We start from the raw sequence: 26,491 nt of genomic DNA, 5'->3' as shown, positions 1-26,491 counted from the left end.
AGCCACCCTCCTGAGTCTTTAAATGTCCAAACAGATTCTGTGGAACATCTTAGGGCTGACAGAAGGGAGGCAGAACTCTCTGAGCATGCTTTGTGGGGAAACTGAGGCAGGAGAGGGTTTAACTTCTTCCCTCCCCCTTTTCATCCCCCACTCGGCATTGGAAAGGATTTTTGGGGAAACAAGTGGCAAAAGCATGGTTTTGTGAGGGAAACCATGGATGAAGAAACGGATTGGGAATACACTGGGGGTAATAGGACATAGGGTAAAAGGGAAAGGTGGGATTAGGAAAGGGAGACTGTAGGGAGGGTTTACAGTGGAGATATTGTCTAACATGACTACGATTTTTTGCATATATACTGCCTTTTACAGGAACACCATCAGGCCCAGTGACCTGCGATGCTTGTAACCCTTTTCTACCTTGTATAATTTTGAATTCCACCACCTCTCCATCTCCCAAGCTTGGGATGCATTTTTCAGGGTTATTCTTTTTAATAGCAGTTCTGTGCACGAATATGTCTTGCTGGTTGTCACACCCCGTTATAAAACCATAATTTTGCTTAACATTATACCATTTTACTATCCCTAAGATCTTAGCTACTATGATTTTTTCCTTTTTCCGAGTGGCTGCTGTTTTCTGTCTCGCTGCGTCTTTGCTCTCTCCTTTGGTCGCTCCCGTGTTGGAATTGTCGGGGCTGCTGGTGCCTGCGCGCTCTTCCCGGGGTCGCGTTCGGGGCTGCGCGGGCCGGGCCGGGCCGCGCCGCTCAGTTCTCCACATGTCGCCACCTCTGGTCGCAGCTTCGCTGCCGCTGCCAGGCGCTGTACCCACATCTCGGCCGGGCCCCTGAGCGACGACCCCCCCGCGCTCCGCTCTAGCGCGCATCTCGGCTGGGTGCGGCTCCGTTCCACCGCCATCGCCGCCAGCCGCCGCCCGCGCGCCGCCCCTCTCGGCCGGGCATTCCCGGGGCTCGCTCCACCACGCGCTGCGCTGGGCCAGGCGGGCACTGCCGGGTCCTGCCACGCCTCGCTCTGCTGCCGACACTGCGGCTCGCATGGCTCCGCCCGCGCGCGGGAACTGCCTCGCTGCTGCTCGCAGAGCGCTCGGTCCACGTGGCCTGGGCCGCACGGTCCCTGCGCCAGGCTTCCCTTCGCCAGGACACAGCTGACATTGCTCAACAGTCTCGGTAACTAAATAATATTCACGAAAATATTCTTCCATCGGCATATATTTTGACTCCAATATTAACTGTGTCCAAATGGTTTTCCAAAAGCCCTTTGTAAGAATTAAATCCCAAGAAACATAGAAAAAGTTCTTAAACAACCATGCCAGGAAGTGTTTCAGTTCTTTTTGAGCTTGAATCAAGCTAAAATTTACAAATCGTTGTTCAAGAATCATTTTAAGTTTAAGATAAATGTCCATATGCGGCTCTGAGAGCCAAGAGTCTTCCCACAGTTCCTCCATAGTTTAGATATGGAATAGCAAAGCAAAACCAAGAAGAGGAATCCAAAGTTTCCAGGGTTTACTCACACAAATCAGTCGCTTAGGGATCGGGGATCATTCTGCTCACAATTCTCCACCATTATGTTGCAGTGGGGATCCTGCAACACGCATATACCAAACCAGGAGTCCCGTGGAAAGGAAATATGTATGGACGGATTCTTGCTAGCTGTTTCAGAGAGATGTTTATTTCTCCAGCCGCATGGCCGGGGCTCTGCCCAGGAACTGTTCCAGTCACGGGACCAAGGGTCCTTCTGCCCGCGCAGGGAACACAAACCAACCAATGGGAACGAGGCTGAGCAGGGGCAGGGAAGCCCCGTGTCTGTGCCCTCAGGGCCCCTCTCCCAGGGCTCCATGCAGGGGAGGAGACCCCAACACAGGGTCTCCTGGTCTCTCGAGTGACTTGCATGGATTTCTTGGTCCCTTCAGTAGCCAACTCTCAGACCCTCTGGTCTCCCCAGTATCTGGCCCAGACTCATGGCTGCTCCAATATTTAGCTCCCAAGCCTCTTATGCTACTTGCCAGCTAGTCCATGTTGGTATTTGTTAGCAATCTCACACAGTATATCCAGTCAGTGTCCTTGGTCTCTGGCCTCTCTGCTTGCTGACATATCAGGTACCTGAGCCCTATGACCTATGTGTGGTCCAGCTCCAGCTTTCACCTGGGAAAATATTTAGAAATGTAGTTTAGTAAGAAGATGGGACTTGCTCTGGCAACAGGATGCAGTGCCTTGCTGAGGAAGCTTACTGACTTTCATCTGTTTAAAAGTGGCTGCCTTTTTCCTTTTATTGTTGTGTGCTTGTTCTTCCCTGAACCATCTTCGTCTGTCACTTTTGCGTGTCTTTGTGGTTTTTGTTTCTTTTTTTCTCCATCAAAGCCCCTTCTAGCATCTGGAGATTGCACAAATTCCAGGCCCTGGTAGGCAGAAACCCCCTCCATTCTGTAAGGTGCTTCAGAGAGCCTTTCCCACTCTTCTTCCTGGGTTTCAGCCCCAGAAAATGGGGGTGTGATAGCCGTGATAGGATGCTGCCACTGGCATGGTATGTGACCCAGAGTGTATGAACTCTGTTTGGCAGAGCTAATGTGGGGAAATTCAGCTTCCTTGTATGTCTTTAAGTCTTACAGCTTTTGTGTTTATCTGCTGCATGCTGAAACTTCCAGTTGTTAGGATGAAGCTTACACTTGAAGAAAATTTTCAGTGTCTGTGGTCATGCTTCCCTATAGGTCATGCTTCCTTATAAGGTAGATCTGCTAAAATTTGTATCTGCTAGTTCTGCTTAGCCATGCACTTGAAAGATAAGTAGTGGATTTATTTCCAAAAAATCTGGGAAGTCAGCAGTCATTCTAGCAAAAAAATGTTGTGAAGTGGAAAAGATACTAAATATCTTTTCAGTATCGTGAATTCTGGGTGCAGCTGGTGTGGGTCCTCTGTGATGACTTTAGAAAAATAACCAAAACTTTGTGGAGTGAAACTGGGTGAGCTACTTCTGTTGATGTGCTGCTGCCTTTCTGAACAAGGCATTTTGTGCCAAAGCTCTTTCCATGCCTGCAGAATGGGGCTAACCCTGCAAGGCTTTGAAGAGCTGTCCTGAAATGTGGTATAAAGGAAGTAAGTCTAATGTAAATGTTAGTTATGGTCTTCAGGTTCATTGGTGATGCAAGCATTGTAGTGAGAAAACAATCCTGTATTGAGGCTTCCTTAAATCTTAAGTAATTTCTTAATAACTTAGATTTTCCAAGACAGTTTCTGCCCTTTACGTCACTTGTCTGCTATTCGTTACAGCTAATGTTGCAATTACATTGATTATGTAAATCATAACCTTCTTTGTAGTGTGAAGTTAAATTGTTTTGTCAAAGCTGGCTTTGGTATGAAATTCAGAAGTAATGGAAACCAGTTGCAAAAGCCAGAGTTAGTTTGGGGTTTTTTTTATTATTAATATTATAATGGAATTATATTTGACTATCAGTCTCTGGAGTGTCATACTTCTCTGTTAAAGGGGCATTAAAATAATTTTAAGATTGATGTGTATGCATTATTTCAGTTTATTGTCTCCTTATCGTTTAATGCAGATGATAAACAGTTTGATAGTTTTATATCACACTCAAAGCTGCTGTGTTTGGGTTTCCAGTGCAGCAGTGGAATGTGAAAATAAATACCTCAGGTTCCTTTGAAATTCTTTTGAAACACCTGTGAACCACTGGACAACTGCACTGTTCATAGGCCTAATCTTTCTGAAACCCAGCCCTGAAAATGCTGTGCATTCTTTCAAAAAAACTCAGTTATCTGACACATGGTGTCCATTTCTTGGAACAGACGAGTAAGGATTTGATTAGATGAATAAATCTAAAAATTATAGCATATCTGGCTTAAAAAAAATACTTGTTTTTCTAAGCTTCTTTTCAAAAAACTTCTTCCCTAAAATGTCATTAATAAAAGTGAAGTGCAAGAGACTCTGAAATTCTGTGAGATGAGGTATTTCCAGAGGCATTTAATAAGTTTGTAGCTACAGTTGAATGAAACCTACATATAGTGTTGTAATTTTAAGAGTGTTTGAACTGTAAGGTATTGAACATGTTCATTCGACAGTTTATGACTTGTGATTGTAAGTTCTGAATACTGGAAAATAATGTTACATATCTTTTTAGGAAAATGAACTTTACTACTGCTTTATTATTTTGCTTGTTTTTAAGAGGCAAAGAACATGGCAAGCTCTTTGATACCTTTGTTTTGTATTCAGAATATAGTACTTGTTGACACAATGGATCTTTGGGAGAGAGGTGATTTATTTGACATTGTCATTAATACTTTTTCTCACATGCCTCCAAAGAATGCTATCAGCTAAGTACGCATGCTCTTTAAAAATGAAAATTATTTAAGTATTCCTAAACTACTTACCAGTAACTGAAAACAAAACCATAAATGTGTTTTGAAGGATATTATTGCACCTCTCAAGTGCTTGGTTTCTACTTGTCATCATGACATTCTGAGGTTCTACTAGCAATAACAATTCAAACTACAGCTAATTTGAAGAAACAATGAATAGGCAGATCCCTAAACTATACTTAGTATCTCCTCAGTGTTACTAGTGAGTGGGATTCGCAAGAACTGAGGTTTTTACCCACATTGCCTTCAATTCAATGATTTTAATATATATTTATTTCATTTATATAAAAGCATACATAATTTGATTTATGTTTATTATTTGAGTTTATAGCTTGCTTTCTGTTGGTACTTTTAATCTAGAAGAATGTTACTGTGTTTTGCCTTTCGGGTTACTATATAGTGTGTGGAAATGGATAGCTCTTTCACCTGAACACTTAGATGCAACATTCCAGTTAGACTGAGATTTCACTGTTTGAACCGGATGTAGGTGAACAGAAAAACTGGATACAGAGTTCTGTTCTGTTACAGTTCACCTCCTGTTTGGTTGGTTTTTGGTTCAAGAGTACCTTGTCTTTCATCCATCACAGTGGCATCTGCTAATGCATCTTCCAAGAGGAACTTTGCCAGAAGTCATACTCAGATACTATCTTCGAGCTAACACTGAGGACAAATTGTAATTCTATTTCATTACAGGGTTAATGTGCTCACCCTATATCTCTAAGCAGATGTTTCTGAATGTTTTTCATGCTGATGATATTAACTGTACTTATTATTTGCATATAGTTTTGAATATATTTTCTCTATCTTCTCTGGAATGTTAATGTTTATTGACTACATTCGTCTGTAAGGTTTGGATGCTTTGTACACTTAAGCTTAATTTTTCATAATGTTGTTCCTTCATCTTTCTAGACCATTGTTACAGGTCTATCTGATACCTCTTATCACTTGATATGAATAAAATCCTTTTAACCAATTAATGTGAATATTAAGAGAAAATCCACTGTTCATTTATGATAGTAGCAATCAATTACCTATCACTTTTAATCAGGGGATTAAAAAAATTTATTTTCAGGATTTTCATATTGTCCAGTTTCAGTCTAATTGCCTACTTATGGTTTCTAGTAACACAACTAAAAACATTCATACCTGGCATCTCATAATGAACCAGATTATTCCTAGAATTACTTGGATATCTGCAAAAGTACAAGTATTAATTTAATTTCTGTTGTTGTACTTCACAGATGAACTAGAAGAGATATTTCAGTTAGTCTATTTCAGTGGTGGAGCTGCATGTGTAGCTACAGTTCTGTGTGCCCTTCAAATGTTTTTATCAACAGCTGGTAAAGCAGTTAAATCTTTGGGTAAAAGATACTCCATAATCATGTGTAGTTCTTAATAATTACCAAGCACCCCTTAGAACAGCTAAGAGGTGACTGGATGCCTGAGTGTAAGTAATTTATTACTGCATTGTTTGCAAGTAAGATTTTACAAGTCTATAAATTTTGTTATAATTTCTTATTCAAAATAGTATCAAATTATGTTGCTAGATCTTTATGATTTAAAATGTCCTCATTTTCCCTCCAATGTTCTACACAGAATAGTTTATAATAATGAATAGACAAATTTATAGGCAAGTTTATTTTCAATTCAGGATAGTTTCTTTACTGTTTAGGTGTCATCTGTGGCTGTTTGATCTCAAGAGATGGGGACTCGTTAATAAAACTGGATTGATCTAAACACATCATAAGATAAATTGTCCGTATCTGATTGGATGCTGGTTCCAGAAGTGTTCATCTATCCATCAGTCACAGTGGGTCTTGTATTTTCTGGTCTGTAGCTTTGGGATTCTTTGACATCTCCTCAAGACAACACCTTTTACTTGGTGCTCTTCCTTGCAGTGTAAATGATGTCTTCTACTCTGCTGCTGTCTTAAGGCCTTCCCTAGCGTTTCCCCAGCTGATTGTGCACACTTGGTGTTCTCCTGGGCTGTTGTCACATTCCTAATGGTGTTTATTCATCTTGAATTTGGGACGCCCCCCAGCTGAGTGCTGAGATACACGGTGCTAGTAGAATTAGCAGCCAAGAGTGAGATGGAAAGAAGGAACTTTACAGCAGCTTCACCACCAAAGGCAACATCTCGTATAACATTCAGCAGCTGCAAAACTGCTTTCCTGGATGGGGCAGCCATCTGCAACACTGATGCAAATGCAAACTTGCTTAATTCTAGTGGGATATTTTCACAGTTAGTACAACCTAATTTATAATTTGGTATGATCATATCTTGCTGCCGTGTGAATAACTAGGCTTTATGTAAGTATAGATGGTATAACCAAGATATTCACACATGGGAGAGAAGAGCAGTGAATTGGCAGAGAAATGTACTTTTCATTTGCCCCAGTTAAGTGTGCTTTGTATTTGAGCTAATGAAGATAATGAAGGAGAGGGGAAGGAAACCAGAAATCAGAAGGGTATTACATGATCAGAAAATAAAGAAAAAGAATTATATTCAATATAAGATATTCAACGTTTCCCAAAGAAGTTGGAGGGATTAAAATGAAAGTTTCGCAGTAGTAGCTTGTCTATTAAATGTAACTGTGGCTGCTTCTTTACAATGAAAAATATAAATTGTCAGGTTCTTTACTTTTGAGTAGTGATATATCCGTTATTGAAGAAAGCTGTGCTCCATGTACAGATGATAATCTTTCATGCATTTTCTTTTGAAGGTATTAAGTTATTGAAAATTAAAATTTGTAAGCAAGCAGAAAGGCTTAAACACTCGTGCAGAAAGAGAGGTCTACTTTTGAAACTGCAGATATAAAGCAAACACCCCTTTCCAAGGGCTGGCAGGGGATGTGTTGGGAAATGAACTTACTATCCCAATATATTTATTACAATTTAGCTCCTAGAGTTGCATGAAACACACAGAATATAGTCTGCAATATACAGAAAAAGAAATTAGCTAATACTGTAACTTTAAAAATAAGGAACTTGGAAAATACTCTGCATAGAGACTATCTTAAAGGATTCAGGTTTATCAGTAATAATTCTTTCTGTTCCCTCATTCATTCTGGGGGGAGCGGTTTCTTCTTCCTTTTTTTTTTTTTTTTAATTTTCAAAATCTGTTATCAGGCTATGTGAATGTAAGATGGGCTAAAGAGAAATACACGGCTATTCACGTTTTCTCATGTGTGTTTTTATTTTCCTTTCTCCCATCCTTTGGAAAGTCCTAGTTTGGATTGTTTAGGGTTGGTGTATGTGTATATTCCCAGCTCTCTTGTCTCCAATAGCTATGAAGGTGGGCTTAAGGGAAGAAGAGGGAACACAGCTATCAGGTGGAGGGATAAGAAATGCCTTAGTGAAGGGAACTGGGAGGTTATTTTGAGCTAGCATGAGTATTATGACAAACTAGGCCTGGATGCCTTCAAAGCTACTTGTCAAATCTTTCTGTGGCTGTGCTCATTGTTTAGATCCCCTTTGTTGCCATGCCAGCCTAACTAGAGTGCAGTCCCAGCTTTTGGCTTTGGGCCTTAAATTTTCCCTGGAACAGAAGCTTTGTCACAATATGACTTTCTTTGAGCCAACAAGATAGTGATAAGATGGTTATCTCACTGGCTTCAAAATATCTGCTGAGCAAGATTAGAAGAATGGAGAAAGCTGTTCCTCTGTCAAATGCAGGGAATAATGCACAGGGTAGTATTTTCAGGATAGTATGTAAAAGCATAATCTCCAAAATTTTAATCTCTCTATGAACAAAACAGGAGAACTGCAGAAACTTGGCTTCTGTTACACTAATTCTTTTCCTAGGGGTTATCTTGCTAGTGAAGATGTGAGAATTTAGGGAAAATATCCTGAGAAAATCAGACTTTCAAACCTTTCTGTATTTCTCAGCTGCTTCTGATTAGTCATCAAAAATCTCATTGGAAGAGAGGATCAGAGAGGTATAAGCATGCATTAGGAATGGACACAGTTCTTAATTTGTAAAGAATGGGGCTCTTACTTTTCTGTTTTTAAGGACACGACTTATAAAGTGAAGAGCTAATTCATGGAGCTGTACAGTCACATAGTATTATAATTTAGAGTCCTGTAGCTTTAAGCCAAACTTAGTTTGAAGGATGGTTACTGATCTGAATGTGTGGGTCTTGGAATGTCACACTGAGATAAAGATAAATTCTTTAAAATTTGGCATGGGGGGCATTTTAATTGGCTAACTCATATATTCCCCATTTCAGTGGGCTAGATGTTGGGAGAATGCCTTGTATCAACAGAGGGGACAGAATTGTATTTATCTTTTATGCTTGGAATTTTATCTGATAAGAGCTCTGGAGCAGGCTGGATGTAATTCAGGCTAGTTTAAAGAGAGTTGTGTAAAGGTAATTATTGCATTGTTAACTTCTGTGCGTTCGTGTGCTTGCAGCAGTTGCAAGAAATATTAGGGGTTGGAAGTTAATACATGCTAGAAGCTGATCACAAAAACAGATGCAGGAAAAAGAAGAGGTAAAATTTTCCCTTATTTGTCTCACCTCCAATGCAGGACAGAGGTTTAGGAATAATTGTGCAGGAGAAAGGAAAGGAGTGGCCTGAGAGATCCAGGTACAGCAAAGATAAGAACAATAAAGTATAAAACTGATGGTGAAAGTGCTGATGAAGATGAGAAAAAAAAATCAAGTGACATGAGAAAGCCATTTGAAACATGAATGGCCTAAAAGTATTATTTCTAAAGGGTCTGGTGTGAATGTATTTAAGCACTGTAACTTCCAGGTGGAGTTGTATTATGACTTTTGGTTCACAAAACTTCTTCAACCCCCTCCTTAGTGAATAATGCCTGCACCCCTTAGCTTTAGAGATCTCCCATGAAACAACTGTCCCTATGAGAAACCTTTGGAGTTGAAAGTTTTCTCACCCACCCTTTGCTCAAGCAGGCTCTTAAAGACAGGCAGATCGAGTGACTTGGCACTGTCTTGCTGTCATGTCAGTAGAGGACTATATGATGAGCTAATGGAAGTTTTGCAGCCCTTACTACCTATAGACACTCTCATCTTATGCAGCTGCCAAAGTCATTTGCAAGAGTGAGCAACTGCCTTGATACTTGCCAAATGTTTCTACTGCCATAATAGCCCACTATATTCAGTGGTGTGTAACATACCCCATCCTAGCTGCTGAATCTTTCTACATTTTTTTCTAAGCACACGGGTACCAGGGTTCCATTTTAGGTTTGATTCAAATCTTGCAATCATCCTCTTGTTCTTGAGGATTTTCAGGCTCCTAGGTGATTGTAAATGCTAACCCCAGGTCTCTGCAGAGCTGATTTGCTTGCGTATTACTAAATAAGAACAGAAGTCCTTCAGACTTATCCTGGGGCTACCACTTTGTGGGCAGAGCACCTTCACAGGGTTTAGCAATCTGTTGACTTGATATTTTTTGCACTAGAAGGTCCCAGCCTGAATCACTTATGCTGGTGTCATTCCTTTCAACATTCATGTTTGCTCTCTGTTCCAGACTGCATCTTTCCAGACACATTCTTTCTTAGGGCATCCTCAGTTCTCTCAGATGTCTTTTTTCCTTTGTCTCATGTACCTTATTTTTAAGTCTGTCATGGAGAGATTCTTCCTCAGTCCTGTGTGACAAAGGATCCTCCCTCTCCCTCCAAAAAGCTCCTGTGATTTAAGTCATTCTCCACTTCAGGGTATTCTGTCTTACAATGTGCCTAAATTTACATGGGCCACTTGATGCAGTCAGTGGCTGTGATACAAACCTATCACTTGTAAAGCTTGTGGCCATTGAGCTTTTTCAGCAATTCATAGTGATTTGGCTACTTTAATTCCTGACTGTATTATAGCTGTGATTCATTCATCTCAATAGTTCTCTGGGATGCACTGTTTGTATAATTTTCTGGTATTAATTCTAGACTTTTTCACAGCAAAAACAGGAGGTATAGAAGGCAGTGAAGTGATGCATGTTTATTTTCTTCAGTGGTGACCAGAATTTCTTTCCTGCTACCTGTGGTTTGCTGTCCCCTCAGTTGTGGTAATACAAGTCTCTAGGAATACGGTTTGCAGTTCACCCTACAATGATCCAGATAGAGTCTGAAGAAGCTTTCTCAATATTTTTTTTTTTTGTGAGTTATTTGTCCTGTGGCATACTGGATTAGGGAACTGCTGGTCAATAAAACTAACCCAGCTCAGAAAAAAAATGATTAGTATGAGTCATCCAGATTTGTGAGTGTTCATATCAACACAGTGAAGGGGCAGGAACATGACACAGTTGGGGGGAGGTAGAAATTACTGTTTTGACAATGTGCCACATTTATGTTGACTTAAACCAATTATTAAATTAATATTAAATTATTATGCTTGCAAAATAAATAGATTATTCTGTACCTAGATCATCTTGCTGAACTGGCTGTGCACTGTGTTGCGTAACTGTAAGTGTTGGTGGAAGGTGTAGAATGAAGGGTGGATTGTGGCAACATTTTTGGGTTTTGTAATTGTCTTGGAGCTACACCTATTGTTTTAGCTCAAAGATGTCTGTATGTATCATTAATATCCAAGCTTTTCACATTCTCTGATTTCTCATCCAAATACTGATATGACCTTAGGCTGATGAGCAGAGCTGTTTTAAAAAGGGAAAAAAAAAAAGGGAAGAAAAAAAATCTTAGTAGGTAGCCAGCTTCGTTTTTTACAAGGGTTATTTTACACTCATGCAGAACAACATGTAATTCAGGCATTCCATCAGGCACTTGCTCAAAAGAAAACTTTATAACACTATTTTGCTATAATTACATTAGTGTGGAAACTTAGTCTCTCTAGCAACATTAAGCACTAAGAAGGTAATAGAGTAATACAAGTCTAGGTAAGTCTAATATTAGGAGTTGCTGCATCTGGTAGCCCATTATAGAGGAAACTGCTGCAGCTCCTCGTGGCCAGGACCACAAGGATGTATTCTCAAGAGGCACATGCGCACACTATATATACAGCCAGACATCAGAAAGTTCAGCACTCACGCAAGCACAAGCAGCTTCAATGGCCTCAGCCTTTCCATTCACTAGCTGACTGTGAAAAAAGCTTGTTTATGGCAAATGCTTATGTATACAACATGGATCCTCCAGCAAGTGGTCTTAAATTCTTACTCTGATCAGTTACTGGTCCCTGGATCCCCTGGTCTTCCAGCTGACTCACAAATGCACACTGGGTCTCTCTGGCAGCTGGTCTGACCAGTGGCCTGTCCCCAGGTGTCCTGGTGTCCCTCCAATAGCCAAATCTCAGACCTTCTGGTCTCTGCAGTGTCTGGTCCAGACTCATTGTTGCTCAGCTCCTAAGCCTTCTGCCTGGCTAGTCTGCCTTGGAGTTTGCCAGAGGTCACACACTGACACAGGTATCCAGGCAGTGTGCCTGGGCTCTGGCTTCTGCTTTCTGGTGCCTCAAGCAGCCCAGGCCCGTGACCTGTGGTACAACTCCAGTTGCTGACATCTGTGTTTTTGTACGTGGTCACACCCAATGGAGATTTCCCCTCACCCAGGAAAGCAGTCACAAATGTAGTTTAACAAGCAGATAGGACAATCTGCAGTGATCAGGCCCAGGGCATGGCTGAACAACCATACTGGGCAGCCACCTGTTTACATGCACCTGGCCCCTCTTAGCCCTTTTCCCCCTGCCCAGTATCCTCCTATGCTTGTTCTTTCCCAAACCACTTTCATGGTTCACTGTTCCTTGTCCTGCCATCAGTTCTTCCTCTAAATATCTTGTACTGCCTTCTGCAATCCCAAAATACTCTCTCTGGCATCTCACAATGAGTCCCATACCTAGTGGGCAGTAACCCCCTCCTTCAGTCTGCAAGGTGGTCTAGAGAGAGCCTCTCCTGTGGACTCTGTATCTCTCTCACCCCCGGGGCCTGGGAGCAGCTGGACTGGAGGGCTTGGTTTCTTTCATTTGGGTTCTTGGGGTTACCTCTGCCCGACACTTCATCTGTGCTCTTTGTGTCTTTGGGGAGGAGCCTTTAATCACTGACTTATTTTTGTCACTAAAAAGTCAGGCGCCTGGGTGGGCACTGCACAACTGCTTCAGCAGTGGAGAGTACAGTGTAGGCTTGCCTGTGACCCCTCAATGCTGATACTGCCAGAGCCTAAACTATGTGAAGCACATCCAGTTTTTTTTTTTCAGTTACTGAAGAACAACTAAGAACATAAAATAAAAAACCCAAAACTCTAACCACCAGCTTTATATTCTTAATATTAGTAAAGTGCAAAGTGAAGGGAAATAGGGAAGGATTAGGTGTTTATAAGTAATGGTTTTCGTACAGTGCTTCTAACCACAAGAGTATTTTGTTTCTCAAATTCAAGTGTAATAGGCTTCAGACTATAAAATGCTTTATTTAATCTTGGCTTGAAAGCAATGTCAGTGAAGTGGACTGGTCACAATTTTGTTAGGTGGTACTGACGAGCCAAGTCTTAGAAATGGTTCCAAAAGTGCTTGTTGTTCTAAATGCTAATTGATTCTTAGCAGTTAAAAGTCTCCCTTTGTTTAGTGTGAATTTTTTGTTTTGAATGCGGCTTGTGTCTGCTTTGCGTTTTTTCCCCTTACAGCAAACAAGTTTATACCTAGATCTTCATAGCCTCAGGATATTTCAAGCTATAATTATTTCTCTTTCCTTCCCCCTGCTCTAGGCTCCCTTGTTTTCAAGGCTGGACATGTTAAGCTTAGGAAGCTGTTGCCACTATCTAAAGTGGTGTTTGTTTCCCACCCTCCGGACCCTTTCAGTGGAGTAGGTCATTTTTGAAACTTAGTTTTTGCTTTTTGTACTTGAGAACACCTTTCCTTCTATCTGCTGGTTTTTCTCTTTCTCCGTTTTGTTGCTCTAGTTTAGACCACAGAAATTTAAAGCCTTGCACGCGTTTTTATGTGAAGGTTTGCTTTAAGGTGATAGGTTGTTGAGCAAACATTAGAAATGGAGGCACATCTTGTTAATAAAAATCAGATATTTTTAATCCTGAAAAAACGCCTGGATAAATATAATAAAAGTCGGTTGTTTGCTGGTGGATATTATGAAAACCCCAGTATCCACACGCTGTAACGCACTCGGTAAATCTGTCACGACTGCGGGCAGCCCCAGCCCTCGCGGTGCCGCCTCGCAGCCCCCGGCCGAGGGGCGATGCCGGGGTTCGCCCGGGAGCCGCCTCAGGGCCGGCGTGGCGGCGCTCAGGGCCCGCTCGCACCGAGGCGTTCACGCCGCTCCTGCCGGTGCCGGAGCTCGGCTGGGGAGCGCAGCGGGTTCTTTAAGAAGCCCCCGTGCCGGTGGCTGTCGCCGGCTGCCAAGTGCGGGAGAAGCCGAGCTTTGCGGCGAAGTCCGAGCGTAACCAGCCGGCTGGGGGAGATGCCGCCCCGCAGTGACTGACAGCAGGACCAGCTCTATGCAAATGGCGCCGGGGGCTCTGCCGGGGCTCTCTCCACACGCGCCGCCGCCTCTCGCCTCCCGCTCCCCGTAACGCGCCCTGCCTCGCACAAAGCAGTTGTTGCTTTTTTCGGGGAGACGTCGTTACACGTAAAATCATCTCCAGCACGGTTTCAGTTTGAGATTGTGTGAGGGAGCTGGGGAGATGTGTCAGAGCTTGTTACTCCAGCTAAATTAGGTAATTTTTAGCTGGGTAACGTGCTAATCTTTAAACCTTTATGTTTTTAAATCCTGCGTATGTCTGGTCTCTTCATACAAAAGTGTATTTTGCTTGTTTCTTCTCGCCTTCTTCAGTCTGAAGCCTTATGTAGGTCAGGCTTGGCTTAAGCAGATTTCCTGAACCTGCGTCAGCTTAAGCTGAAGGAATTTTAATAAACCCTCCCTTGTAGGCGTGGGCCTAAATGAGACTAGCCTAGTTAAGCCTGATCTTTTTCTGTTTGTGAAAAAGAGCTGAGCAGAGCTAGGGACTGCATGGTGGCTCCAGGAACGGCTTCCTTAATTCAAAGATAACAATGGTTGGGAAGGCCAGATCTTCTAATTTTACCTTATCTGAAAAGCTCGATTTGCTAAAACTCGTGAAGCCGTATGTTAAAATTCTCGAGGAACATACCAATAAGCATTCTGTAATAGTGGAAAAAAACAAATGCTGGGATATCATAGCTGATAACTACAATGCCATCGGAGTAGATCGCCCTCCTCGTACTGCACAGGGCCTGCGCACGCTGTACAAGAGGCTCAAAGAATATGCCAAACAGGAGCTATTGCAGCAAAAGGAGACTCACTCAGATTGTAAAAGCAGCATTTCCGAGCCAACCAAGAAAGTTGTGGAGATGATTCCACAGATTTCCAATGTGTGTTTAAGAGACAGGAGCGGTGTTCAAAGGTGAGACAATTCTTTTTATTTTGTTACTGAATGAAAATTATGGCGCCTCCTAGCTACTTTGTAACGCTTTTGCTTGTGCTCAGGCACCTAAAGGAAGTGTTTATCAGAGAAATTCCCAAATGGGAAACAATGACAAAAATAATACTGCTTTTGTTTTATGAGAAGCTTTATGGTGACTTAGCATTGCATTAATTTTTTTCAGCTCTTTCAAAGCTTGTTTCAGAGTCTTTGTCATACTCTGGAAAGTGAGGGTTAAGAGAGAATCAAAGAGAAATAGTAGCTCCAACCTCTACCCCTCCCCTACCTTTTAATAGGCAGATTATTCAAACACTGGCAAAGTGATGGCTATTCTCCTCCATTTAAGGTAATACTGCAGTCATTTTGCAACATATGGAACTGTTACCAGTTTATGTAGGATTTTTAATAAAGTTAGTTCACAGAGCTAAGAAACGTTATTCACCTTTTTTCTCTCATTTACTTTGGTGTTTGCGTGTTATGTTTTAGCTAATCCCAACCCTTTAAAGAAAAAAAATTGATTCTCCACACTGCAGTGGCTTTGTGAGTGCAAATGTTTTTTTAAATTATACTTTTCTTGCATTGACGGTGGTTCCCTGAAGCTGGAGCAAAGCTAATTGCAGTCTAAACTCCAAGCAGTTCTGTGTTGTACGTGAGGTAGTTTAAATACAGAGAGAAACTGAGAGGTACAGCACTAGAAGTTTTCTTTTTTTTTTGCAAGGTTTCTTTTTTTTTTTACTGCTCAGTAAAGTGAGACACACTGTCTAGATTTGAGCCAGACATAATACAGGCAGGCACTGTGCAGGCTTTCTCCCACAGCTGGCTAATGCCCCTCATATCTGACTTGTAACACTCTGCTGGTTCTGTATTGGTCCTCGAGGGATCAAAAAATGCCTGGGTCAGGTTTTGGTTCCTCCAGATACAAAAACTAAGCTAGGGAGTGGGGGAGGGAAGTCAAATAATTCCCCAGCAACCTTGAGAAAGCTTTGATTTTCCTTATTTTCCCAAGCAGATTAATGGGAAGCGAACTTTCCGTATTTTAATCAGATATACTGATAGTGAGTGCAGCAGCGTAACACTCTAAGAAAAGCTGGCATGCGCACACTTGCTGAATTGGATTCATGGTGCCACTGGTTGAACTGAATGGTAACAATTGTCTAAATCCCAACATGCCAGATGCTCTAAAAATATTCTGTTGTGGGTCCTTTGCGTAAAGAAGTCTAAAGCAACTGGGCTGTGCTGCTGCTCCTGGTGAATGCCCCTGGAGGAACCATTCCAAAGAATTCTCTGGAACAAAATGAGGCTTTTAATTGCGCTAATAAAGGTTGCAGTGTCTTGACTACCAACTTTTGTAAGGAGGGGAAAAAAATAGTGTGAGAACTTTAGTTTGTAGATTGGCTTATAAAAAGCACTGACGCTTTTAGTGAATGATTAAGAGCTAATGATCTCCATAGTTTGTCTCCTGTAATTTAAACATTTTTTGCAGGTTTTTATGGGTCTAGGAGCACTGACTTGCTTACTGCTTACCCAAAATGGTTGTTCCTAGGAGCAGCCACTACACTGTGGGCTGAAGGAAAAGAATATAATTTAAAAGATTTTTTTTTCCCCTGCCCAAATACATCATTACTTGATAGTTCTCTGAGTTGCATTTTACCCTAACTTTATAAACCCAGTGTTGGGTTTTAACTCACCAGGATGTGACTTAGGTTTTGGAGGAGGGAAATACGGCTTATAACGAGCTCAAATTGTTAATCGCACCTTTAAGCAATTTCTAGCTCGCTGTGATTAAACAAAACCTGGTGAATCATGGGTGCCTGCAGGGTTATAAACACCATGCCCCAATTGTGGTAACTGTTGTTTGTCTTTCTTTCAGTCAAGTTGTCAGAAACAACATTCGTAACCACCATACAGGCAGCTCTTTTGTTTCTCAATTCCTTCTTTCTCTCTTTGCTGTCTAATTGTTTTCCTCTTAAGAGGCTGACTAAGGAAAAAAAAAAAACAAGCCTCATCAGAGTTACCTGGAGATCTGCTAATTTTTCTAGTTCTGTGTGGATTACACTGAGATGGATTTTTTTTTTCACTGTTTGGAGGCTCTAGTCTATGCTAGACAAAATCTTTCTTCTATTTAACCTCGTTCACTTTCTCTTTCTGCTCTCTCTCCATTTCCTTTTGTCAGAATGACCTGCTTCTCCTGCTGGTTGTTTCCACTTTTCTCAGGCTAGAAGCTGGCCAGGAGCCAGCAAATGAGAAGGAGAGAAGCTTTATTAGAAGCTGTGGTTGTGAAGAGGGGGGAAACCCAGAATTGCACTCAGCACTGGGGAAAACAAGTGAAAATTTGTGTGCAGGATAATGCTTCTGATGCTGAGAGGACTAAAACAATGTGAGAAAGAGGCATATAGGAAAAAGTGAAGCTTTGTCACATGAGGTAGAAGTGAGTAAGGTGATATAATTGATACTTCATAGGCAGCTCAGGTAACAGTCAATAGAACTAAGATTATCTTGGTGTTTTCTTCAGGGGATTAATGAAAGGTCAGTTTTCAATACTTGCTTCAGATGGATGGTGGTTTTTTGAAAAGAATCTTTAGTTTAAATAGTTTGTGTGGTTGACAGGCTTTATTTTTGGAAAATATATTGCTCTGACCCTGATGAGCATTTTTACAACTGAGTATTGAGAAGCTTTCATGCTTCTATTATAGAAAATGCATTTTCCTGTTAATGGATGGCAGGCTAGGTCAGGGTCCTTCAGAAATTGCAACTGTGATTGCTTATTTCTTTTAAACCAAGAGTTTAGAAGACCATGGGACATCCAGAAATTATGATCATGCCACCTTTTCATTAAGGAGTTAGTGCATTTACATGAGAACAGGATGTACAAATTAAATTTCTCTTTGCTTCTGGGAATTTGAACCCACATCTCTTACTAACCAGTCCGGTGTTTTAATAATCAGGTAGTTTCTCAGTGTGTGGCATGTAGGGCTCTGAAGGCATTTTAAGGTGTAGAAAAACTGCATTGCTCACCCGCAAATTTAAGACAGCGACTCAAGTCCTTCAGAGTTGGGGAGCGTCTGTGAATGTTAGGTTAATCATGGATCCACTTGCTGCCTTTGACTGCTAGCAGTAGTCTTTGAAGGGTTCAGAAATGTCTTGAGTCTGCAACCACCAGTTATAGCCTCTGTTTTAGACAGTCCCAGCCATGAGGGTGCACTGACTTGGCTGTCAATCCTAAGTTAATATATTCCTGTTCCCATGTAACTCTATACTGCCTTCCCAGTCATGCTGCAAGTATTCTTTGTAGATCTGTACAGTAATAGATCAAGAAGCTGATCTGGCTTAAAAAAGCATTACCTGAATACAGGAGTGATGTACAGAAGCGTAGGGTTTCAAACACAACTGATGGTAGACAAGTGTCAGGAACAGCTTGAGCCATTATCATCATTAAAGCCAATGCAATGTCAAATCATCATTTGAGATGCTGCTGACTCAGGGATTTACAGAAAGACAAATGAGTCAAGTGGGTGTTGTTCTTTCAAAAAGAAATGTACAGAACTACAGGCTGTTCTTAATGGAAGCATTTCTGTGTCTTGAAGCTTCAGAAGAAATGCTAAGATCAACGATTCAATGAGAAGGAGCAAGGATTAGCTTGGTTCCCAAATCTACTGGCAAGGGTTGTCTTTTGGGCTCTGGTTTCTTTTCCCAAGGCTCTTTGTGTAATTTTATTTAGTGATTATTTTACGTTGAAAAAAACCCCAAATACTTGGGTGCGTGAATCAGAAACAGGGAGCACATTAAAACAGGGGGAGATTGATAAGTTTGGGATATGGAAGTGTTTCTGCCATAGTCTACTCCATCTAAATTAATGTCCCTTTAAAATCACCTTTTATATTATATAAACTCTGTCCTCTGTTACTTCCATGACTTGGTGCTGCTGCTTTTTTTATACTTTCATTTGTCTCTGATAGCTCTTCTTGCTTCTTCAGTGTCAGAGGGGCCTACCAGATGAGTTCTCTGTTGGGTGTACTGCCTTTAGAGCAATAAAATCGGAGTAAGACAGGGCTGTGTGTGTGGTGGAAAGAAAGAGGCACAAGTGGTGTTTAGATAATGAAATAGAGTCCCAGGCATAGATAGCAGAGTAGTATTCAAATGAAGCTTTGGTTACTTACAGCTATGCCTTTTAAAATAGTTTTTAATGGATTATTTAAATATGATTTTGTGTGTTCTAGTGCTAGTATCGATAAAGAAACAATTGCTGGTACCAGTTCACCACAGGCAATGTTGGATCACCATCCTGCGACAGTCATGATGGACTTGCAGTCGGAAGAGGATGTCAAACCTCCTCCTTCTTTGATTATAGACTCACAGCAAAATGAGAACTTAGAACAAGAGGAAGAACACCAGCTGGTGCATATTATGGAAAGGTCTCCTTCAACATCAGTGTCTTCAGTTGATATGAGAGTGATGATGTCTCCTTCCCCTGTACCAAGAAGAGATGAGTTTTTTAGGCTTGAGGTTGGAGAACGCTTTAGACCAATGTGTGGTTATGATCCACAGATGTTACAAATGCTGAAAGAAGAGCATCAAATAATATTAGAAAACCAAAGAAAAATTGGTCTTTATGTCCAAGAAAAAAGGGATGGTTTGAAAAGAAAGCAGCAACTGGAAGAAGAACTATTGCGAACAAAAATCAAAGTAGAGAAGCTGAAGGCTATACGACTACGCCGTGATCTGCCAGAATACAGCAATATCTAAATATTTTATTACTTCCGTCATATTCTTTGAAGTACTTAATAATAAATGCAAAATCGTTTCTTATGTTAATATGGATGGATCAAAATCTGGGCTTGAGACATGAAAGCATATGTTGTTTAAGTACCTTAGAAAAATACCTTGTATGGGTTTGAATGCACCAACTCTTCTGGTCTAAAGTATAATGAAATCCTGTACATTTAAGTGTTTAGATTGATAAAAATCCAAACTTTAAAAATATTTCCACTTATCTCTAGAGTTGTAATGAGCTAATGGAAATTTAGCTCAGCTCTTGTTAAAAATTTTGATCATATGCATTATTTTTTCAAATAATCACCTTTAATATCTTAATGCAGTTGCAGGTTAAAGAATGCATATAAGAAGGAGAAATAAGAGGCTATGTTTAAATGTTTTACTCAAGTTGTTAAATCTTATGACAGTAGTGACATTTTGCTGATATGTCAGCTTGGAAAACAAAATTACTGGATTGTTATATTTTTTTAATGTTCAGTAGACAGTTGATTAAATGTACATCTTTTTAAAAGTTAATACTTTTTAATTGTTTCCAGTGGAGAAGTGTTTCCATAGGATGTTATCAAAATAGAGACAATGAATGCAACACTTGGTTTTTAAAACTGCATGCATGTGTAATTTGTGTGTACAGTTACCATGATTGTGTATTCAGTTATAGTAATTATACTGGTGATCAACTACATGAATATCTACTTTGCTCATTTGCATGCATAATTACTACGGTGCATGTGCAACCAAGACAGTTGCAGGTGCCTTTGATCAATATTACTATGACTATAAGCTACTGAAATAAAACAGTTTCTGTATGTAAGTAACTTGTGACTTGAAGTCAACAGGAGATTGTGTTATTCTGGGTCCCTTTTATAGATGCTGTTCTGATATTTCGATTCATTTCAAATAAAAAGCCCCAAATGAAAACAAAATTGATTCTTCTGTCTGTCCTGGTAGCAGCTGTTTCCTCTGTAGTAATGATCAACGTTCATAACTGGAAGAAAAATATGTGGAAAATATCAGTCCCAGATGATTAATTTCTTCATAATTCTTAGTCTCCTGCCTGTTGTGAATGGATCCACAACTGCCTTAGACCTCCGTCTCCTTATTCCCTGTAACAATGCTTTCCCCTTCCTCTAACCTTTACAGCAAGAAAAGGAAATGAAGGACAGCATCAAGGAAAAAGAGAGAACAAAGGAAATGTAATTCCTCCAGTGCCTCCCATCTCAGAGGGCCCCAACAACAGAATGAACAAAAGCAATAGGAAGGAGACTATTTCTTCCTCTCCTGTCACCACTGTTTTCCTGAATTTGCTTCTTTCTCCACTCCCACAAACCTCTGCATGCAAGCATGGGGCACTGGTCTGCATCAGCAGACTCTCAATGAGGTAAGCCTCACACCTCGTTGTTGGTCTTCTGAGTAAATCAGCTACCACGGGGGTAGGTACTTACTGAAAACTGAAGACTGGAAGCATGTGAGTGTAGCTGAGGAGCTAGTGGAGCTTAAAGAACGGTAGTTAAATTTTGTGATGCAATAATCTTGACTGTCAGGGCCCAAGGTAACTTTAACAGGTTTCAGGTAGGAAAAGTAAAGGAAGCAAGTCTTTTGTTTACAAACTGAGGGAAAGTATAGAACAGTGAAAACAAGTGTTGGCAATATGGAGTTCCCCAATACTTTTTCAGTTCGTTTCTTGAGAGTACTGTAAGTGTTTTGGGAATCTTTGTGTGTACTGAAAATGATGGTGCCTGGATAAGTGGCCTTTGTTCCTGTACGGTCCTTGGCTTTCTGCTGTGTTTCTTAGTTCAAGGACGTTGATCTGTTTTTGTGTAGCTGGAAATGCTTCAAGGAGATACTTCTTTGAGTTTACAAGAATCAAAATGCTGGCTTTAATAAATAAAGATTTTATTTGTTCTGCTTCTCAGAAATAGGAAACAGCACAAAATTATCTGCCCTTGTCTTGTAATTTGGAAATGAATGATCTTATCTTTTCAGTTAAAAATCAGAATTCTGGTTTCCAGTGGTAAGGAATTAATTTCTATGTCTTATTTCTGTTCTTATGTGTCATGCAAATGAACAAGTTTTTAGTAGTTCAGAAAATAATTCCCATACGGCTCATTGTCTTGCAGTGGTTTTGAATTATAGGTACTCTTAACACTGGCCACCAAAATACTCTAGAGACTTTAGAATGTTTTCTTTTGATGCTAGATGAAGAGGTGACTTCCAGAGTTTCTACTGGCATGGTATTTTTATTTTGAGGATTAGGACTAGATGAATTTCCAGTCTTGGAAAGCTTATAATAATTTCTGAACTGGCAGGCAAGTTAGTTACAAAAATAGGACTCTGCGTCGAGCAAAGTCTCCCTTGTGGTTCTTGATGTTGGAAAGGGAAAGAAATAAAATACACTGTCCCCTTATAGTGGGTGTTCCATGTTTCATTGTTCTGACTTTGTGTCACTTGTTAGTGGAAGACTTTTATTCTTGCCTGCAAGCAGCACCTCTAGTTCAGAGGTCACATGCTTCTCATTTGCTGTATTCTCAGTTTTGTTTCTTTTGACTTTTGGGGAGCTTGGGAAAAGGGGAGGCATCTGTTGAGTGTCCATGAAGCTTGCTCCTTTCTTTACTAGTGCGATGGTGTTTATTTCCTTTCACTAGAGAAGTGTTTCCTCCTTCAGTACCATTATATTGCTCTCTCAGTGCAGTGTGATGCTGCCTATATATTATACCTCTCTGTGTTGGTGGATTTGCATTTCTTTCTCACTCCACATCTGCTTTACAGTATCAGGTTATCTTTCTGAGTCAGACTTCTCACTTCTCCGTGCTTGTTCCTGGTTTTTTTCCATGTATTCCTAATGTTGGGTATATGCACCACAGCTGTGGCTGGTCCTTCTGGACCATGAAGTGCTATGAATTTTTACTGTTCCAGCAAATGATACTGTACTAGCATGTGTGAAAGGGATGGTAGGAAGCCCTTCCCTCCTTCACCCTCATTCTTATCCTCTTACTCCCTTCACTACATCTGGCAGTGCCATTCCCTGTCTGCATGTTTATAATGTACAGAGTACAAGCAGAGTAATTTTAGGCAAGGACAAATTTCTACCATATGTTCATGTCCTTCTACTAAGATAACAGCAATAAACAGGCTGTAGGAGTAATTTAATTCCAAACATCTAATGGATTTATGTTTAGTATTAGAATGAAAAACTGTAACTATGATAACTTTGTGGTAATTGTGATGGCATCTTGAGTAATTTCATCAATCCAAGTAATTGTCTAACAATCAGTCTATAATTTCATCTCTGCTACCTAATTATCTTGCTTTTTTTGTTCCTGCTTCACCCTGTTAGCTTTTGACTCCTGTGGAATGCTTGCCTCAGATCAGAATTCTTATCAGGTAAAAGTGGTAAGAGAGAATACTCCAAGACCAGGAGAGATTGCTTGTAGCTAATTGTACTTGTCATACCCCTGTTTTCTAACATCTTCCACCTCACTAGCTTAAATTCATTCTTTTCATTTATGTTTCTACACATTTTCTGACTTGGGATTTCCGCCCCTCCCCCTCCTTACAATGAAAATGCATAAACTTGAGCTTGCATACTGTCTTCTTTGGGCAGACTTGTGCTCACTGGATTTCCAATAGTCAAAGCCATTAAGTTCCTTATAATTAAACGAGAGTTGTTTCTGAGTGGGAGTAAGAAACAAGGAATTGTGATTCCCGGGCTAAGACATTTCCTATGTCTTAAGTGCTTAGGATGCTTCCATGTCAATTTTAACTTCAGTTAAATATTAAAAAGGTTACTCAAGAAGATGATAAAATGTTGTTTTCCTAAGATGTTGATTACTTTTCCATTTTGCATATGAAAATATAAAGAAGCCTCTAAAAAGAACACTTTTAGCATTAAAATGCATTAAATATAGCTTCTCAGTGTGTATTCCTAACAAGTAAGGCTGTTATTCTGTTTTAAATATCCAGGTCTTAAATCATTTAAGAAATCTTACTGTCTGTATCTTAGATTTAAAAAAAAAAAAAAAAAAAAGTGCTCTTTACAGTAGTTAATGTCAGTTAGCAGACTGTATAACACAGGACTAAATGTCAATCATTCTGTGACCTGTGTTTCTGTGTTTTATCTCTGCTAAAACCAAAAGTGTTTGCCTTGGTGTCAACCTGTGTGTAGTGATGGTTGCTCCTAATTGGCACCCAGTTTGTCTGGGTAAAGTTTTCTCCATAATAAAGATACAGTTTCCTGAAGTTCCACTGAATGCTAACTAACAAAATGTGAAATCTTCCTTGTAAAACCTGCAGTTCAGTGGTAAAATTATTGAAAACCTTGCTTTTGATTCATGTACATGGGAAGGTGGGTGAGGGTCAGAGAACCCAAGGAAATCTCAGCCATCTGTAGGCATTGGCATTCCCCACTGCCCCTGCCTTTCTTCCATGGTATGGGATTTTCACACTATTTTATCCTAGTGATTACACAGAATGATTTGTTGGTATGTTCAAATATCTCTTTAGTATAACACCTTGACTCTGTTTGATTCTGAATTACTCACGCAAGAAAAATATCATATAATTTTAATTGAATACTTAATCAGCAGTTACTCCACATAATTTATGATTTCTATTTGCTCTTTAACAAAACTGTAGACTTGAAAAATGCTACTGATCTTTTGTATTTTACATGTGCAATTATATATTTTTTTTGAAAAGAAGTCATTGTTTCCTGGCAATTTCCTTTTGGCTCTTGATTTTCATTTATAGGTAGGCACAATAATTAGCATAATTTGACATAAATATCATGAAAAGGTAATTCCAGTGGCTTACATTGGATTACATTGCCCATCCAGATTTGGTTGACTTCAGGACCCAGTTTGGTTAAGGCTCAGTCATTTAGTTTACAGTATTCTGTTTGCCATTTGCTTGCTTTGTATGTAGTTGTAAGAGCCTTGTCTGTATTGCTACTGCTGTCTCAAAATTTATGCATTTTCAAAGTTTGGAACTGTCTGCATGCTTGAAATAAGTAAACCAGTTTATAAATGACTGATTTTTAATTTTTTTTTTTTTAACTTTCATTTAACAGAAGCAATTGGACAAAACGTGTATCTAGTTTGGAGATGGGGAGAAGGGATGTTGGACTGCCTGTGGTTAGTTGCTACAGTATTGTTTGTGTCCTGCATTGCATCAGATAAAAACCTGCAGTAGTGCTGAGTTCTATTTGTTATTAATCACTGAAAATATCATGTGAAAGAAGTAATTTATCGTAACTCAGCAGCAGTTTGCAGGTAAATTTTACATAGGCCACTTGTTGGTACTATTAAGAATACCATTTGTGAAGTCAAAACATTTATGTGTGGTGCGTAACAGAGATACAGGACTAAAACCAGTATGTATGTTACTATTGCTGTTGCCATGTTCTCTATTGTAACATGGCATTTGTTTCGGACTGTGCTGTAAGTCACCCCGCCAAAAAATTGACTTTTAAACTCTGAAGGTTTCACCCAAGTGATGTTTGCATTGCTTTGCATTGTAAGGAGGCTTTGGTAGTTGGTTGTACATGACAAGATGACCTTAGTAGCATTAACTATCAGTGTGGCCAAGCTACTTTATGCTGTGTTACCTCCTCTTGGGCTGTAATGTCTGTGTTCTACGTATGTGTTTGTGTTTGTTTATGACTCATCTTTTTCCTGTGAAACAAATTGCAGGGAGAATACTCTGTTTAGCATATACTGTATTTTTATCATCTTTCCTTTGTAGTGTTCCAGTTTCCCTGTGCTTTTGAGAAAGTGCTTGAAACTTGGCATCAAACTGATCTTTGGCCATTCCTATAAAACCTCACTCAGTTTGGCTTAATTTGTAATTAATTAGCAAACGCAGAAGGTGGTCATTTTCAGAACAAGTTTGTTGCACTTCGGGTATAGTCCATAACAACTGATTCTTAGGAAAGCCTGTCCAGCCTGAGCACACTGCGCTCTTGAGAGTGGATCAGGGAGTTCTCAGCTGTGCACACCCTGAATGGAAGCAAGAAAATGTGTTTGTAGTTTTGCCAGTAAAGGGACAGACAGCCTCAGTGAGGAAGCCACTTTGTTTCGATCCAGAGAGTGGCAGATGGCAGTAAGGATCTCAAGCACAAGTGCCCTTCTTTTGGGGCAATAAGGATTTCAGAGCTGTTGGACTGTCCAGCTGGATAGGTAATGGCCCATCTCTTTTGCAGAAAGACCAGTAATAGCCTGGAAAATATGGCATATAGCTCTGTGATTCAGAGTGCTGCATAGTGTGTGTGCAGAAAAGGACTGAACTAAGTTTGTTTAGGGAATTTAGCCTTTGCTGTTCTAATTATTTCTGCTAGATAAAATCTATTCGTTTCATAATAGTTTTTGTTATGTAATGCTGTGTGCTAATTTGCTTTACTTGAGTTTGGAAAATGCACAATTCCTAAGTGAACTTTGAGATGGCACTGAAGATGTTTTTCAGCAGTGCAGAAGTTAAATATACTTGGAGAGTTTCAGATACTTTAGCTCTGAAGATCCAGTGGGCATCTCTAAAGATTGTTTTCAGATGAAATAGAGATAAATTTAATCTTTTTCTGAATCTCATCCTTCTCTCATGAACGTGCCCATGCATGTATGTTCATGGCACACGTATACCCAACGAGATACACATGGGGCAGTTGGTAAGAAGAGCTGCACGTGCTGCAGAGGCTTTCCAGTGACACCAAGGGTCAAAGCAGTACTTTGGGAATAGCAAGTAGAGCCGGTCTGCTGATGGAAAGCTGCCACATCTCCATGTCTTCTAGCGTTTCCTTATATAAGTGGTCAGCTCAGGACCAAAAATAGGCAGGGTTGACATAAAGTAGGCTCTGTTAAAGGGATCATGAATTTAAGGCTTCCTGCATGGAATCATCTTATTAATTTGCATTGGAATTTCTATGCAATTTAAGTCGTATTGAGTTTTCTTACATCCAGAGCCAGAAAAGGCAGCACAGTTAACACCTCGTACCTCCATAATGATG

The 26,491-nt window shown here is 40.3% G+C and overlaps 2 protein-coding genes across 4 annotated transcripts in view; both read left to right on the top strand.

Moving 5' to 3' along the window:
- The window catches only part of RAD54B (RAD54 homolog B), a 66,629-nt gene that overhangs the window by 6,051 nt on the left and 34,087 nt on the right, over positions 1–26,491 (top strand). The window contains exon 1 of one of the 3 annotated variants that reach the window (XM_042035942.1): positions 25,568–25,670. The exons of the other annotated variants lie outside the window; for them this stretch is intronic. The gene's annotated coding sequence lies outside the window, so the exon portion shown is untranslated. Of the gene's footprint in view, positions 1–25,567; positions 25,671–26,491 lie in introns of those variants that run through there. 3 annotated transcript variants of the gene reach the window in all.
- On the top strand, positions 13,677–20,420 carry LOC121668294 (fibrinogen silencer binding protein). The gene is made up of 2 exons (XM_042035943.1): positions 13,677–14,706; positions 18,942–20,420. Exons 1-2 carry the CDS (start codon positions 14,336–14,338, stop codon positions 19,465–19,467), a joined length of 897 nt encoding a protein of 298 aa, XP_041891877.1. The 5' UTR covers positions 13,677–14,335; the 3' UTR covers positions 19,468–20,420.

This window comes from Corvus kubaryi, unplaced genomic scaffold (genome assembly GCF_017639235.1).
Source record: "Corvus kubaryi isolate FWS band 111438036 unplaced genomic scaffold, C.kubaryi_AGA036_p1.0 37385, whole genome shotgun sequence".
Classification (NCBI taxonomy): domain Eukaryota; kingdom Metazoa; phylum Chordata; class Aves; order Passeriformes; family Corvidae; genus Corvus; species Corvus kubaryi.
The sequence above is the reverse complement of the archived record's forward strand: the minus strand, read 5'-3'. Positions and strand labels throughout refer to the sequence as shown.